The sequence below is a fragment of the Dreissena polymorpha genome, chromosome 13 (genome assembly GCF_020536995.1).
Source record: "Dreissena polymorpha isolate Duluth1 chromosome 13, UMN_Dpol_1.0, whole genome shotgun sequence".
In the NCBI taxonomy this organism is placed as follows: Eukaryota; Metazoa; Mollusca; class Bivalvia; order Myida; family Dreissenidae; genus Dreissena; species Dreissena polymorpha.
This window is the reverse complement of record NC_068367.1, coordinates 14,936,864-14,952,640: the sequence shown is the minus strand read 5'-3', so window position 1 is coordinate 14,952,640 and position 15,777 is coordinate 14,936,864. Positions and strand designations below refer to the sequence as shown.

Below are 15,777 nucleotides of genomic sequence, written 5' to 3'. Positions count from 1 at the left end.
TAAAACAGGCACAGAGCTGACAACACACAATGTCCCATGAAAGCCATAAGGGCTTATAAGCAGTCTTTGCACACATGCTGATAGGCCAAACTGGCTTTCATGGGGATAGATCACCATGAAACCATTACCTCTGGAGAGATTGAAATACCAGTCCACATTTGGTGCTTGATGGGAGGGATCAGAAATGGATTAACAATACCAGCAAAAATGCCCATGCATTTAAGACATTAAGACATTTGACATGTTCAAAGTATCTGTCCCTAGTTGCAAAACCTGTTTATTTAGAAGGAAAGGAGTGTTCTTTAAAATTTAAGCTTAACTAAGAATAAGCAATATATGAATACATATACATAGATTGTATCATTAACATAATACTAATACTAATGCAAATGCAAGTTTTATAATTTAGCTGGATGTCATTTGAAATGTTGGTTCAAAGTCTTTGAATATAAGATATTTGGAAAACACCAATTTCAAGTTGATAGAAGTAAGGGGTAAAAACCACAACCAACATCTAAACGAATCTGATCATTTATTTAAATCTTAATTTATGCAAAATCTTTAGAGTATATTTACACAGCATGACTGTTGTTCAAAACCATGATACAGAACCACAAATAAAATGTTAAGTTACCTAATGTTAATTTACTATTGGTAATTAATAAAAAACTGTTATGTAATACTGCCTTAAAATGCATTTTTAGAAGTTGGGAACAATAAAGACTGTTGTCATCAAATTATGATCAGAAATTTTTGACAATATGGATGTCTCAAATTCTTCCTTAATTCAGTTGTGTCATGTGCCGATGAGTCTTATGCCATATGTTGCCCGTGTGGCTCCAGATCAGCCTGCACAGCCGCGCAGTCTAATCACGAGCTACCCTCTCTGCTAATTAGACCACAAGACCTTGCATGAGTTTATGGCGGACATGGTAGCTCCAGACCAGACTGCGCAAATTGGAAGGCTGATTTGGAGCTATGCTGGCCGCATATGTCATAAGACCAATTTTTGCATGACACAGCTTAATTGATAAAATATATTTATCAAAGAAATTACAATTTTCATCTACTACATCCTAGATTACTGGTAATGCAGAAAAGATTACAAGCTTGCTTATCGGAGTTATGAACACTTTGACAAAAGTAGATTTCCTGAAAATTAAAGTCACCTGACCTCAAATATGTACATAAGAAAACTTCAACCCCAGGTTAAAGGATTCATGGAAAAAACTGTTTACCTTTTATTTATACAACTCAGGCATATACTATATCTACATGTAGAAAAAACACTCCTGCTTTCATACACAGTTTAGTAAGTATTAGTAAGTTTTAGTAAGTTAGTTTTAGTACCGGTAAGTAAGTTTTAGTAAGTGTAGTTAAGTATTAATCATACAACTGAAAGCTGAAACTTGTTTTTTTCAATTAACCATCCCTTCATTACAAGTAATGATAAAGCATTATGCTACAAATATCATTTTAACACCAAGTGACAGAAAATTGAAAATAAAATTAAGTTGTTCACTAAACATACAATGCATACATTTTTGTAGGTAATATGAACATTTTCACCATATATAGAAAAACATATATTCTACCGAAATTCCCCATTTAAACTTTTTTACAATGTAAATAAATGGTGAAAAAAGCATGAAATACAAAGGAAAATTTGCTGGATTTGGTGGATAAATATTATTTTCTATGATCACTCGTGAATTAAAATCGAAATTCCACCAAATTCAACAAATATCCTCTATTAAATTCAGTTAAACAGCTACACAATATGGTGGTAATATATATTCCACTAACTAAGTTCACTTACTTCCTCAAGCATGGCAGTATCATCAGTTTGGTGTCAAAGCCAAACACGGCAAAGAATATCAGGCTCTACAAGCAAATCACAATTTGTATTATTTGTCCAATGTATATTAAACAATAAATTCATACAGTTTAACAATACAATATAAGCAAATTGAAACGCTCAGTTACAAATGAAGTCCTTAACCGAATCAGTGTGAGGTTCTTTATTCACGGCAAGTAACCAATTGCAAAACTCACAATTCATCAAGAGCACAAAATGTAATATAGAGAAATATTTCTATAAAATTAGCCTCTTTCTGGCAAAACTGGGCTCATTTAGGACAGGTGTTGTCCCAGATAAGCCTGTACAGTCAACACTGGCTAATCAGGGACAACTGTTTCCGCCTAAACTGGATTTCTCTTCAGAAGAGACTAACTTTTGAACAAAAAATTCCATACAAATGGAAAATGTTGTCTCTGATTAACCTGTGCATACTGCACAGGCTTATCTGGATTGACACTGAACGCACTTGCATTAAGCCTAGATTTCCCAGAACAAAACTATTTTAAATCAATATTTCACTACTTTGCATAAAATAACAGCATTTAAACCTTTACCACTTAGATACATATTGTCACGCATTTGTAGTCCCTTAGAAAGTTATATTTAATTTAACACCTTTCTTACTGGATTCAAGTTTTTAAGGCTTCATTTCAAACCCTTACATACTGATGAGCAGCAAACAGCATAAAACCTGAACAGACTGCGAGTTACTCGCAGGCTGTTCTGGTTTTATGCTGTTTGCACATAGCCATTTTCACTTTGCTTCTAAGTGGGAAAGGGTCAAACCACGTACCTGTCCAAAATTTAAGAAGCCATCGAGGAACTCAATCTCCACATATATCCCTGACTTGGCATCGTTGAACAGTCTCCACGTGCACAGGAACAGACCCTGAGAAAAATACAGCACAGAATACACATATACGCTCACAGTTTCTGATGCAAAAATACTTTCATTAATTATTGCTTGAATCGGTGAACTTGCCCTGGGTCGGCATTAGCATAATTATGAAATCATTAATTATTGCTTGAATCGGTGAACTTGCCCTGGGCCGGCATTAGCAAACTTATGAAATCATTAATTATTGCTTGAATCTGTAAACTTTCCCTGAGGCGGCATTCACCAACCCATTCTTAGACTTACGAATAAAGAATATTGTCTCATCAGGATCCAAACTGTTTGCTATTCTGATAGTATTCTTTGAAAAAAAATCGAAGAAAATGCTTATTTTACAAATTCAGCAGACAACATTTTAGCAGACGACAAATTTCCCAGCATGCAATGGGTTAACTGCCATGCTATACTTGACTTTCAATGAGTTTTAGTACCAAACACTTGAAGAATATTCTTTATTTATTGAATTAATCCTTTGGTGAATGTATGTCTTGGAAAAATCTGACATGAGCAATTTTTACTTTTCTTAAAATATTTAAACAACTGAAATTTTGAATCCCGTGTGGGGATTGGTAATGAAATGAGTCGCGTTCTGAGCAAACTGGGCATAATGCATGTGCGTAAAGTGTTGTCCCAGATTAGCCTGTGCAGCCCACACAGGGTTATCAGGAACGACACTTTCCGCCTACATTGGATTTTTGCTAAGAAGAGACTTCATTTAAACGAAAAATGTCATAAAAGCATAAAGTGTCGTCCCTGATTAGCCTGTGTGGACTGCACAGGCTAATCTGGGACAAAAGTTTATGCACATGCATTATGCCCAGTTTTCTCAGAATGCAACTCAAATTCTTTCTACTTCCATTCTCACTGTACTTCTCTCTCACGAATGGCAGTTACTAGCAGTATGTTCATTTATGTGAACGAAATACTAGAAAATGCAAATGGCAAAACTTGACATGGCCAAGTGTGAGTACCGGTAGGTTATTTGACTTAAATGCAAGCACAGTTAAAAACTTCAACAACTCTAAACAACAACAACAACAAACTGTACCACAAACATGGAGATCTGCATGGCTATGAGGGTGATGACAAACTTGTCTGTTTGAAACTCGTCTGTCACTTCTGGTGTTTTCTTGAACTTGACCTCTGTAGCTTTACCTTCATTTTCAGTGTCAGGCACCTGCAAGCAACATAACGGTTGTATGCATATCCAATGGTATCAACAAAGCTAATCAGACAAATATTTTGGTACGTTCAAAATATTTTTAACGAAAATTTCCATCTCAAAATTGTACTAAATAGCAAAGACATACATTTAACAGTAATTAGCCAGATTGTGAAAGAGTTTAATAACTAAAAGAAATTTCTTTTGGAGTTTTGTAATATGGGCCATGGATACTTTGCAAGCCAGAAGCAACAATAATCCAAGCTGAGAAAGAAAGGGTGGTTCTAGAGTGGTTCTAGAGTGGTTCTAGAGTGGTTCTAGAGTGGTTCTAGAGTCCTTGACCGACTTCACAAGCTTATATGGGGCGACAATTTACGCAAATGCGTTTAGTCCAGTGTTCACAGAACAAGGCTCACATAAACCCAGTTGTGTTTTTCATGACACCTGTTGGTAGGCAATTTTACAACTGACAACACAGTCAATGTCTTCTACATGGGCAACAGTGTCAAAACCATAAAAAGGTTACAAACATAGGGATACAATGTCAGCTATGTGCAAAAATTGACAAAATGGCTACACCAGAACAATGAAATGTTTTGAATATCATACATTCCATGCAAGCAGTGCGTGTAGCTTGTAAGTAAAAAAATATTAACATAGAACAATACAATATAAAATAAGTTTAACCCTTTCCCCCATAAGAAGCGAAGTGAAAATGGCTTTTGAAAACAGTATAAAATCAAAACATCCTGCGAGTAACTCGCAGTCTGTTCAGGTTTTATGCTGTTTGCTGCTCATCAGTAAACAAAGGGTTGGAAATGAAGCCTTTAAAACATGAATCTAGTAATAAAGGTCTTAAAATAAATATAACTTTCTAAGGGACTACACATGTGTGAAAACACGTATCTAAGTGTTTAAGGGTTAATTAATACAAGAAGAAAAGCTGGCATGACTTCATAACGAGCAACAGACAGTTAGATGGCCATAGCAAAATATATAGAATGACATAATATTTTATGAGCGGTACATGATGAGGCACACCGTTGTTAGGTGTCATGCTTAAAACAGACGATTCAAACAGACATCTATAAAATGTAATGAAGCATCTAGAAACAAGAGCGTGTCACATAAGTGGTGAAACATTTCATTAAAACTTTGGATGTTGTTAAAAAGTGCACAAGTATTTTGTGTAATGTCTAACATGCATTTTTGTACAAAAAGATAGACCGCCTTGTCTAATATAATATAGTATACCTCTTTGCAGTCTGCACAGGCTAATCTGGGACAATACTCTCCATCTTAACCCTTTCCCACTCAGAAGCAAAGTGAAAATGGCTATGTGCAAACAGCATAAAACCAGAGCAGCCTGCACGTAACTCGCAGTCTGTTCAGGTTTTATGCTGTTTGCTGCTCAATAGTATCTAAGGTTTAGAGATTAAGCCTAAAAAAATTGAATCTAGTAAGAAAGGTCTTAAATTAAATATAACTTTCTAAGGGACTAAAAATGCGTGAAAATACGTATCTAAGTGGTAAAGGGTTAACTTGATTTTTGTTTACAAGAGTCTTAGTTTAAAAGAAAAATTGCATAAAAGTGGAAAGTGTTGTCCCAGATTAGCCTGTGCAGTCTGCTGACCCATATGCATTTAGCTGTATTTTCAAAGAACGAGGCTCATAGTGATTTGTGATACAGTGTACCTGGATGACATGTGAAGATGCATGATAACAGCGGAGAAGTCCTGCACACTGCTGTCGCTGCTGGTAGCTACACTTGCCGCTGTGGCACTCGTACTTCTGTATTGTGTCCGTGAGCGAGTCCTCGCTCTGGGAGCTCGCGTGGCTCCCTGCCCAGCCTGCGTCACCGTTGCCTTGGTGATCACACTTGTTGTTGTCATGGTGCTGGTGTGACTACATGAATGAATGAAGCGCACGATGCAGAGAGCCAACATGCATACCACAACGTTGGAATATATGTATGTATATATGTATATGAGTCGCGTTCTTGCAAAACTGGGCTTAATGCATTAGCGTAAAGTGTCGTCCCTGGTTAGCCTGTGCCATTAAAACAGGCTAATCAATTACTAGTATCACACATTTTGCCTTAATGGTATTTTTTGTTTAAATAAGTCTCTTCTTACCAAAAATCCAGCTAAGAAGGAAAGTGTAGTTAATTTGAAACGACAGTTTACACACATGCATAAAGCCCCTTTTTCCCAGAGACAAGTATATTGTAGTCTGCTCCACAAACTTATAACATTTGATGTGGAATAACTGCAAAATATACCACATAGTGACTTCAATATAACCCACTCTTTTGTTTACTACACACATTGTTAATATTTCATCTATACCTTTACATTAAAGGCTCAAGACTTTGGCTTTCGATGCAACCGAATTTAAATCAATAGGTTTATACTTAATAATGGCTAATACCTTTTCTGCTGCTGATCTGGTGGTGTGCTTTACAGCCCTGCCCTGTGTAACAACAGACCTCTGCATGTCCTCAGGAAAGGGAACAATGTCCTCAATACTGCTGGTGCGTGGAGTGACTGCAAGAAAACAATAGACTCAAAAACTAGAACTAACCCTTTTCAGATTTTTTCTACTAACAAACCACACCTCATTTAGTGACATTAAATCAGTGTTACTGTTTCTCTAAATTCTAAGGCAGTTCTAAATTTGATGACAAATAAAGGCCACTCTTAACAACAATATGTGTCATGTTCTGAGAAAATTGGGCATAATTCATGTGCGTAAAGTGTCGTCCCAGATTAGCCTGTGCAGTCTGCACAGGCTAATCAGGGACGACACTTTCTGCTTTTATGGTATTTTTAGTTTCAAGGAAGTCCCTCCTTGCCGAAAATCAAGTTTAGGCGGAAAGTGTCGTTCCTGATTAGCCTGTGCGGACTGCACAGGCTAATCTGGGACGACACTTTACGCACATGCATTAAGCCCAATTTTCTCAGAACAAGACACATATATGTAATATGAGAACAATTATCGAAAGCATGCTTTAAAAAGACAATTTGTTTGCTTATGGGTAATACTGAGAATAAGTCTTCTCAGTAAAGAATGAAAATTAACATATTTTAACTCTCCCAAGAGCTCCTGAAAACAACAACTTTGTTCTCACTTTAATAAGAACAAGAGCTGTCAGAGGACAGCGGGCTCGACTATTCGAGTGCTTGACAGTATAACGTAAGCCATCATGGGGAAATTGTTCATATTCAATAATTTATTAGACGATCTTTCAAAAATAGAAAAAGGAAAAAAAAAATTTTTTTTTTTTTTTTTGGGGGGGGTAGGGGGGGTTGAGGGGGGTATAATGTGTGGTTTGGTCATTTATTAGAGGATCTTTCAATAATGAAAAAAGGAAAAACAAATTAATTTTTTTTTTATTTGGGGGGGGGGAGGGGGAGGGGGGGTTGAGAGGGGGCTATAATGTGGGGTGGGGTCATTTATTAGATGATCATAAATAAAGAAGTTATGGCATTTAAGCAAAATGTTCAATTATCTAAGTATAAAAGGGGCCATAATTCTGTCAAAATGCTTGATACAGTTGTCTGCTCTTGTTTATAGGTTGGGGTCATGTTGGTTAATAAGTATGCAAAATATGAAAGCAATATGTCAAGGGACACAGGAAATATTTGGGGTAGTACGCAAACTTTAACATAGATTTATCAATAATATGCATATTCTAAGTATAAAAGGGGCCATAAATCTGTCAAAATGCTTGATACAGTGGTCTGCTCTTGTTTATATGTTGGGGTCGTGTTGGTTAACAAGTATGCATAATATAAAAGCAATATGTCAAAGGACATAGGAAATATTTGGGGTAGTACGCAAACTTAAACATAGATTTATCAATAATATGCATATTCTAAGTAAAAAAGGGGCAATAATTCTGTCAAAATGCTTGATACAGTTGTCTGCTCTTGTTTATAGGTTGGGGTCATGATGGTTAACAAGTATGCAAAATATGAAAGCAATATGTCAAGGGACAATGAAAATAATTGGGGTAGTACGCAAACTTTAACATTTGCACGCTCACGGAAATGCCAACGGCAACGCCAACGCCGGGGTGAGTAGGATAGCTCCACTATATATATTTCATATAATAGTCGAGCTAAAAATCACAAATTTACCCAGAAAGCAAACAAATATCCTATATTTGAGCTGTGCTCTGTGAAAAAGGAGTTTAATGCATGTGCGTAAAGTGTTGTCCCAGATTAGCCTGTGAAGTCTGCACAGGTTACTTAGGGAAAACACTTTCCACCTTAACTGGATTTTGGCTAATAAGAGACTTTCTTTAAACAGAAAATATCATAAAAGCGGAAAGTGTCATCCCAGATTAGCCTGTGTGGAATGCACAGGCTAATCTGGGATGACACTTTACGCACATTTATCAAACCCCCTTTTCACAGCTCATTTAATTTTTCGGGTCTATATTGATCTACATGACCACCCAACCTTGTTGATTCAATAAGGTGACCCCGCAATCCTCTGTGCAGTCACCACACGACAGCGACTGATACTTGCTGTTCTCTCCTTGACACTCAGTGCCACTCAGAAGCTTGCTTTTGCTGGACGATCTTTGCCTCTGGGAGCTTTCTTCCTCTTCGCCATCTGTTGATGGAATGCGAGAACTACACTTTCCCATGTATTAAGCACAGTTTTAAACCCCCAAATTTCATTTTGACACATTGGTACGCATTATTCATTGATACAACACTTTGCTGAGTCATGATTTGCATTAAACTCCTTGTTCTTCCCTAAATATCCATAACCCTTTACCACTTTTTGACGTATTTATAGTCTCTTAGAAAGTTACATTTGATAAAAGACTTTTCTTCCTAGATTCAAGTCTTAAAGGTTTCATTTTCAACCCTTAGATACTGATGAGCAGCAAACATTATAAAACCTGAACAGACTGCGAGTTGCTCTCTCACAGGCTGTTCTGGTTTTATGCTGTTAGCACATAGCAATTTTCACTTTGCTTCTGAGAGGGAAAGGGATAATAGATGTCATAATGGGCATCAGAAAAATCGAGTGAGCGTTATACATGGTTGCGCATACTGAATGGTTTAATACGGTAAAACTATAAAGCTCTACAAATAGGGCTGCAAATTATGGTAATTTTGGAATTTTATATGAATGGTGACTGGTAACAAAATTATTATAATGGTTACATGCGCATCATTTAATATTCATTCTTATGTCCGTTTTGTTAGGAAGGTAGCATGTTTTTAACAAGTCTTCAGTTTTCCTTAAAAAGTGTATTTGCAGATCTAACAACTAAATACCTATGCCCAGGGTTTACAGATATACAGATAATCGGATAAATTCAAACATATTGCTAATAATATGAGACTGAACAAAAATGATGTCCAAGTATTCTTACTGAAGAAATATTTAAAAAATCACTTCAAAGATTACTCACTGATGATGTGAGGTAAGAGCTAAGCTTTCATTTTCTCACAGCTATCGAATGTAACAATAAGCAAATTAATATGATAACAAACAATGCTCTTGGGACATGTTTGTACTGGCTAAATGTTGTACAGTAATTGACTAGCATAAATTGGCTTTCAATAAAACTTAGTATGTCCATTAAGTAAAAGATACCAAGAGCATACATAATCTTGTGAAAAATTGCAGATTTCAAAACAGTTGCCATATTTGTGACTTTGACGCCATTTGCGACAATAAAGATCGACAGCTGGAACCCTGCTTACCTGGCAATAATCGTTCATAGGAATCATCAGCCTCACTTATAACAGTGTAGGAACTCTCCGTCCTCTTCTTCAAGGGTCGGGGGTCGGGCTGGTGTCGGGAATTACGCTGCCTCAGCACTAGGAATGTGATGTTGATCAGCGAGCACACTGACAGAACTATCAATGACAGCAGGGCCTGAAATCACAGCACTTCACAGGCTTATAGGCTAACATGAGTTGTGTTTTTCAGAAACACAATGCCCCCTATTGCGCTGCTTTGAAATAAAATTTCAATATATCATTTGGCAGGTTTAGAAATTATCTCCCTTTTAAAGCGTATTACTTCCCTTGGATTGTATTTTTTTACTTTTGACCTTGAAGGATGACCTTGACCTTTCACCACTCAAAATGTGCAGCTTCATGACCAAAAACAATATACCCCTGATCTTTCGATCATAGGGCATAAAAAGAATATCTGGTTCTCTATGCTTTAACCATTTGAAAAATTGCATCACACCAATAGGATTTTTTTTATAACTTTGAACATTGACAGAATTATCAATGACTGCAGAGCCTGAAAACCCAGGATTCACATGCTTAACTCTTTACAACTCAAATACGCACTTTGAAGGGTTTGTAGTTATGAAATTAAATTAAATTTAAGACTTTTCTTATCAGATTATACTTTTAAAGGCTTCATTCCTAACCCTAAGAAATTGATGAACAGAAAACAGCAAAAAACCTTAACAGACTGCACGTCACTTGCAAGCTGTTATGATTTTATGATGGTTGCATATAGCCCTTTTCCCTTTGCTTCTATGAGAAAAAGGGTTGTAGGCATAAATGAATATCTGGTCGCTACATGAATAAACTGATTAAAACATGAAATGTAATTAATGAAGACATTTTAATAATTTTGAATGTTGATCATTTTTTATTTTTTGTAAAATATTTTACTAAAATTGTTTGTGCTTTTTGTTTGGATTTTGAATGTTTGCCATTTTCACATCCATTAGGTCTTTTCTTTCACAATTGTCAGTTTATCTACTGACACCATTCCTTGCCGAAGCTAAGCCAACCAAAGCTTCTATAGACTCTTTACAATCTAATATTTGTGCAATGCCAGATGGTTAATTTTGCAGTAGTGTAGATTTACATATGACACAGTTGCTGACTAGATTTAAGCCTGGCTCTAGGAAATGGGGTTAAATGCATGTCTGTATAGTGTCTTCCCATAAAGCCTGTGCAGTCCACACAGGCTAACCACAAACAACACTTAACTCTCTTCCTAGCGAAACTCCAGTTTATGCGGAAAGTGTCCTCCCTGATATATTTTATATTATGAAAACTTCACAGGCTCATCTGGGAGGACACTTTACGCACTTGCATTAAGCCCAGAGCTCGGATCATTTGTATCCAGCTGTACCTGGTTTGATCCATAGTGAAACGAGGGGTCAATCTCATTGTTCATGTGATGGTCACCTAGGAGTAACAGCAACCCTGTGCCAAGCATCGGAAACCTGCATGTGGGAAGAAAAATGATATAAGCTTTCCTCTGAAAAATGGGTTTAATAAGTGTGCGTTAAGTGCAAAAACATTTGTCTGGCCTGTTCCATATTTATTTACTCGCTCAACCATCATTTTTACTCACAAAGTTGAGCAGACGGGCGGATTATTCTAAATCTGTGCAAAAGTACATCATTACAATTGATACAGATGCTATTTCTTATCTTATTAACCGTCAGAATTTAGAAAATGACTAAATTACAAAGAAGTGATGTTTTCCAAGTTTTATTTTAGAATTTACAGACAATATCCTCCAAAACCCTAAATATGTTAAATTTTTAAGAATATTTCGGACATCCCCACGCCCCCCAAAAAACACACACAAAAACAGAAAAACAACTTACTTACATACTTACCCAATGGCAAAGATGAACAGCCAGATTCTAAATATGAGCACAAAACACAGGCTCTTGCAATGTAGCATGTACAACACCATCGAGATGACGGCCGCAAAACATCTGGTGGAGAACACGCCAAGTAACAAGATCACAAACTGAAGGTAGTGCTTCCATTCCACATATGAGTCCACCCCATCATAGACTATCATACCTATACTGGCCAGGCTCTGGAATAAAAAAAACCTGTAAGTTTAATCTTCAGTCTGGGTCTCCTTTTTTTAACAAGATTTTTTTGCTAAATGCCTCTTAAAGGGGCCTTCTCATGTTTCGGTAAATTGACAAAATTTAAAAAAATGTTTAAGATTCGCAAATTTTTGTTGTAATTATGATATATGCAAGGAAACAGTAATACTGAACATTTACCATGCTCTAAAATATCCATTATATGCATCTTTTGACGATTTAAAAACCAAAAAATTATAAAGCGTTAAAATTGAATAATTTGGAGAGTTTTGTTGTTGTCGTTATATTTTGTGATACTACAAAAATTGCTTATAAATAGTATACAATTCATCACTTATTGTATGACCGCGGATGGCTGAGTGGTCTATGTGATTGACTTTTACTCCAGGGTTCGAGCCCAATGGAGGGTTACTTTTTTTTGTCTTTACTTTTATTCTTGATTTTTTACTGGAGCTTTTTAGATCCAATGTTTACATTTATCAATATAAAGCTTTAAATGACAAACTTCAATACATGCCAAAATCTGTAAAAAGGCCCCTTTAACCCTTTCAGTGCAGGAACCGAATTTTGAAGGCCTTTGCAAACAGTTGGATCCAGATGAGATGCCACAGAACGTGGCGTCTCATCAGGTCCAAACTGTTTGCTATTCTGATAGTATTCTTTGAAAAAAAATCGAAGAAAATGCTAATTTTAGAAATTCAGCAGACGACATTTAAGCAGAAGACAAATTTCCCAGCATTCAAAGGGCTAACAGTTATGGGATGCAAACAAGATAATGTTGAGCCTTGTTCTGGGAAAATTTGTCGTGATTGAAGTGCGTAAAGTGTCGTCCTGGATAAGCTTGTGCAGGAATGACACTTATCGCACATGTATAACCCTTTGCATGCTGGGAAATTTTTCGTCTGCTAAAATGTTGTCTGCTGAATTTCTAAAATTAGCATTTTCTTCGATTTTTTCAAAGAATACTATCAGAATATCAATAAGAAGGGCCAGACAAAAATAATTCACTTACAGTGTAAATGTCAAAGATCATAAGTATATAATATGAAAAGCATATAAAAATGAATAGTTTACGCATGATAACTGTTTGGTCCATAGACACTGTACGAAGGAGAGTTCATCCAATCCTATACCATCATATCTTAACCCATCAGGCTGTTCAATCAGGTGAAAAATAGAATAGGAATAGTTTACACAGGACACTTGTGTCTAGAAACTGTATGAACAAGCAAATTCGTTGAATTGATATCCCCCGCCTATATACTTCTGGACACCAAAGCGTTATATTTGACACTAAAAAAGCATTTTTTTGAAGATACAAAGGGCCATAACTCTGTTATTATCAGATGGTGTACAATGCCATTTGGCGTGCATCATCCTATTATCAATATATATACTCATACCAAGTTTCAATGAAATCCGCAAACCACTTCCAAGATATGGCTCCGGACACAAAAGTGACAGACAGACGGACAGCCGGACGGACAGCCGGACAACGCATAAACAATATCCCTCCGCCTCTGGCGGGGGATATATACTCGTACCAAGTTTCAATGAAATCTGCCAAAGCACTTCCAAGATATGGCTCCGGACACAAAAGTGCCTATAGTAAAAAGCATTTTTTCAAGATACAAAGGGCCATAACTCTGTTTTTAACAGATGGTGTACAATGCCATTTGGCATGCATCATCCTCTTATGCATATATATTCTCATACGAAGATTCAATGAAATCCGCCAAAGCACTTCCAAGATATGGCTCCGGATACAAAAGTGCCGGACGGACGGACAGCCGGACGGACGGACAACGACAACACAATATCCCTCCGCCTTTGGCGGGGGATAATAATATTTTGTTTGTTTGGGGGGGGGGGGGGATTTGTTGTACAAACTTTGTAATTGATTATTTTTTAATACTTACGCTATTGCTAGAGGAACAAAATATGCATTCATGGATTTCTCTTGTTGTTAAAAAGGCTTAAAGCAGAAATTTAAGTAAGGAAAATTCTCTCTTAGAATCATTATTTATTGACAGATCTTGTTTGATAGTGGCCAAAACCAACAGACACAATACAAAAGGTCAATAAAACATCCATGAATATAAATGGGAATTAGACAAGTCATCGTGTTGTTCCACAGTCGGAATCATAAACAAGGCTAACATCATGTCAACTTTTACTTTCGATTTAATAGCATTGCTGGGCAATTAGTTTTTTGCCATAAATAAAGGACTGCATGTTGAAGAACAGTTTGCCTTCTGCTGTCGAGGCTTTAAATAAACTTTGTGAATACTTGATGGCACTTTTTACGGGGAGAGAAAAACATGAAATTTCTATGGGACCTTGACAAATCGAGTCGCATTCTGATAAAACTGGGCTTAATGTATGTTTGTAAAGTGTTGTCCCAGATTAGCCTGTGCAGTCCGCACAGGCTAATCAGGGACGACACTTTCCGCTTTTATGGTATTTTTAGTTTCAAGGAAGTCCCTCCTTGCCGAATATCAAGTTCAGGCGGAAAGTGTCATCCCTGATTAGCCTGTGCGGACTGCACAGGCTAATCTGGGACGACACTTTACGCACATGCATTAAGCCCAGTTTTCTCAGAACGCAACTCAATTAATACATTTAGGTTGGTAGAGCTGCTGGAGTTTTGTGACGATGGTGACCTTCATAGTCCTTTTTTTACCTGCTAGCTCACACAATCATAATGTGTCTTGTTCTGAGAAAACTGGGCATAATGCATATTAAACCAAAAATATTTGGTTTAAATATCATCATTTTTTCTCTCAATCTTAAACCAATACATGGCTATGAATAAGGAATGTTACATAAAATAAATGCACTATCTTATAGTTGTACAATAAATCAAATGTTGTTTACTTCAATGAAATTCAAAAAGACCAACTTTTAGGGTGGTACCAACATGTACTTTTTATAGAATGTACCAATGTGTCCTTAGAACAAATCTGCACAGAATGGAGTGGATTTCAAAGCAATGTACAAATCTTTGTACATAAATACGTTTTCAACTATACAGCAGAAAATTATAAACAATAGTATTAAACTCTAATTTTGTTTATTTTTGGGTACAACTTTTCACTTCTTCTGAACTTTTATTCTAGTTTTGTATTCATCAACGTTGTATCTGTATTCAAAAGTAAAAACACACTACTAAGATGTTATTTACTCGCTTTAACAATAAATGTATTATAGAACAGAAAACGTCACTTTCACACAAGTATTTCTCAAAGTCAAAACCTGTGAAAAATGCCCCTTTATTTGTTCATTTTTTGCTTTAAAAGCCCGATACTCACATGAGCCAGGACGAGAGCAATGAGGAATTGGTGTGGCATCTTTTTGTGTTTCCCACTGAAAAACAGCACAAGTAGGATCCAAGCCTGCAAATACAGAGAATAAATGCTTGAACTTTGTGCTGAGATGAAGAAAATTTATCAAGCCAGGTTAAACAATAACAAGAGATGTGTTCGTCAGAAACACAATGCACCCTAATGTGCCCCTTTGAAATAATTCTTTTTTTGACCTTTGACCTTGAAGGATGACCTTGAACTTGAAATTCCACCACTCAAAATGTGCAGCTTCATGAGAACGCCGCCTTGAAGTAAAAATTAATTTTTTTTGACCTTTGACCTTGAAGGATGACCTTGACCTTAAACTTCCACCACTCAAAATGTGCAGCTTCATGAGAACGCCGCTTTGATTTTTTTTTTGACCTTTGACCTTGAAGGATGACCTTGACCTTGAACTTCCACCACTCAAAATGTGCAGCTTCATGAGATACACATGCATGCCAAATATCAAGTGCTATCTTCAATATTGAACAAGTTATGGCCAATGTTAAAGTTTTCGGACGGACAGACGCCATATATTTGACATTTGATCTTGAAGGATGACCTTGACCTTCACCTTTCACCACTCAAAATGTTCAGCTCCATGAGATACACATTCATGCCAAATATCAAGTTGCTATCTTCAATAGTGAAAAG

The 15,777-nt window shown here is 36.5% G+C and overlaps 1 protein-coding gene across 3 annotated transcripts in view; it reads right to left on the bottom strand.

Moving 5' to 3' along the window:
* The window catches only part of LOC127855555 (integral membrane protein GPR155-like), a 42,761-nt gene that overhangs the window by 8,594 nt on the left and 18,390 nt on the right, over positions 1-15,777 (bottom strand). Inside the window, exons 8-18 of one of the 3 annotated variants that reach the window (XM_052391282.1) lie at positions 15,088-15,171; positions 11,552-11,760; positions 11,056-11,149; positions 9,651-9,825; positions 8,386-8,541; positions 6,349-6,464; positions 5,614-5,823; positions 3,805-3,933; positions 2,655-2,750; positions 1,820-1,884; positions 1,239-1,271 (exon numbers count right to left, since the gene is read on the bottom strand). In XM_052391282.1, coding sequence (XP_052247242.1) covers positions 1,239-1,271; positions 1,820-1,884; positions 2,655-2,750; positions 3,805-3,933; positions 5,614-5,823; positions 6,349-6,464; positions 8,386-8,541; positions 9,651-9,825; positions 11,056-11,149; positions 11,552-11,760; positions 15,088-15,171 — 1,367 coding nt within the window. The remainder of the gene's footprint in view (positions 1-1,238; positions 1,272-1,819; positions 1,885-2,654; positions 2,751-3,804; positions 3,934-5,613; positions 5,824-6,348; positions 6,465-8,385; positions 8,542-9,650; positions 9,826-11,055; positions 11,150-11,551; positions 11,761-15,087; positions 15,172-15,777) is intronic. The other 2 variants (XM_052391283.1, XM_052391284.1) reach the window with 2 other exon arrangements.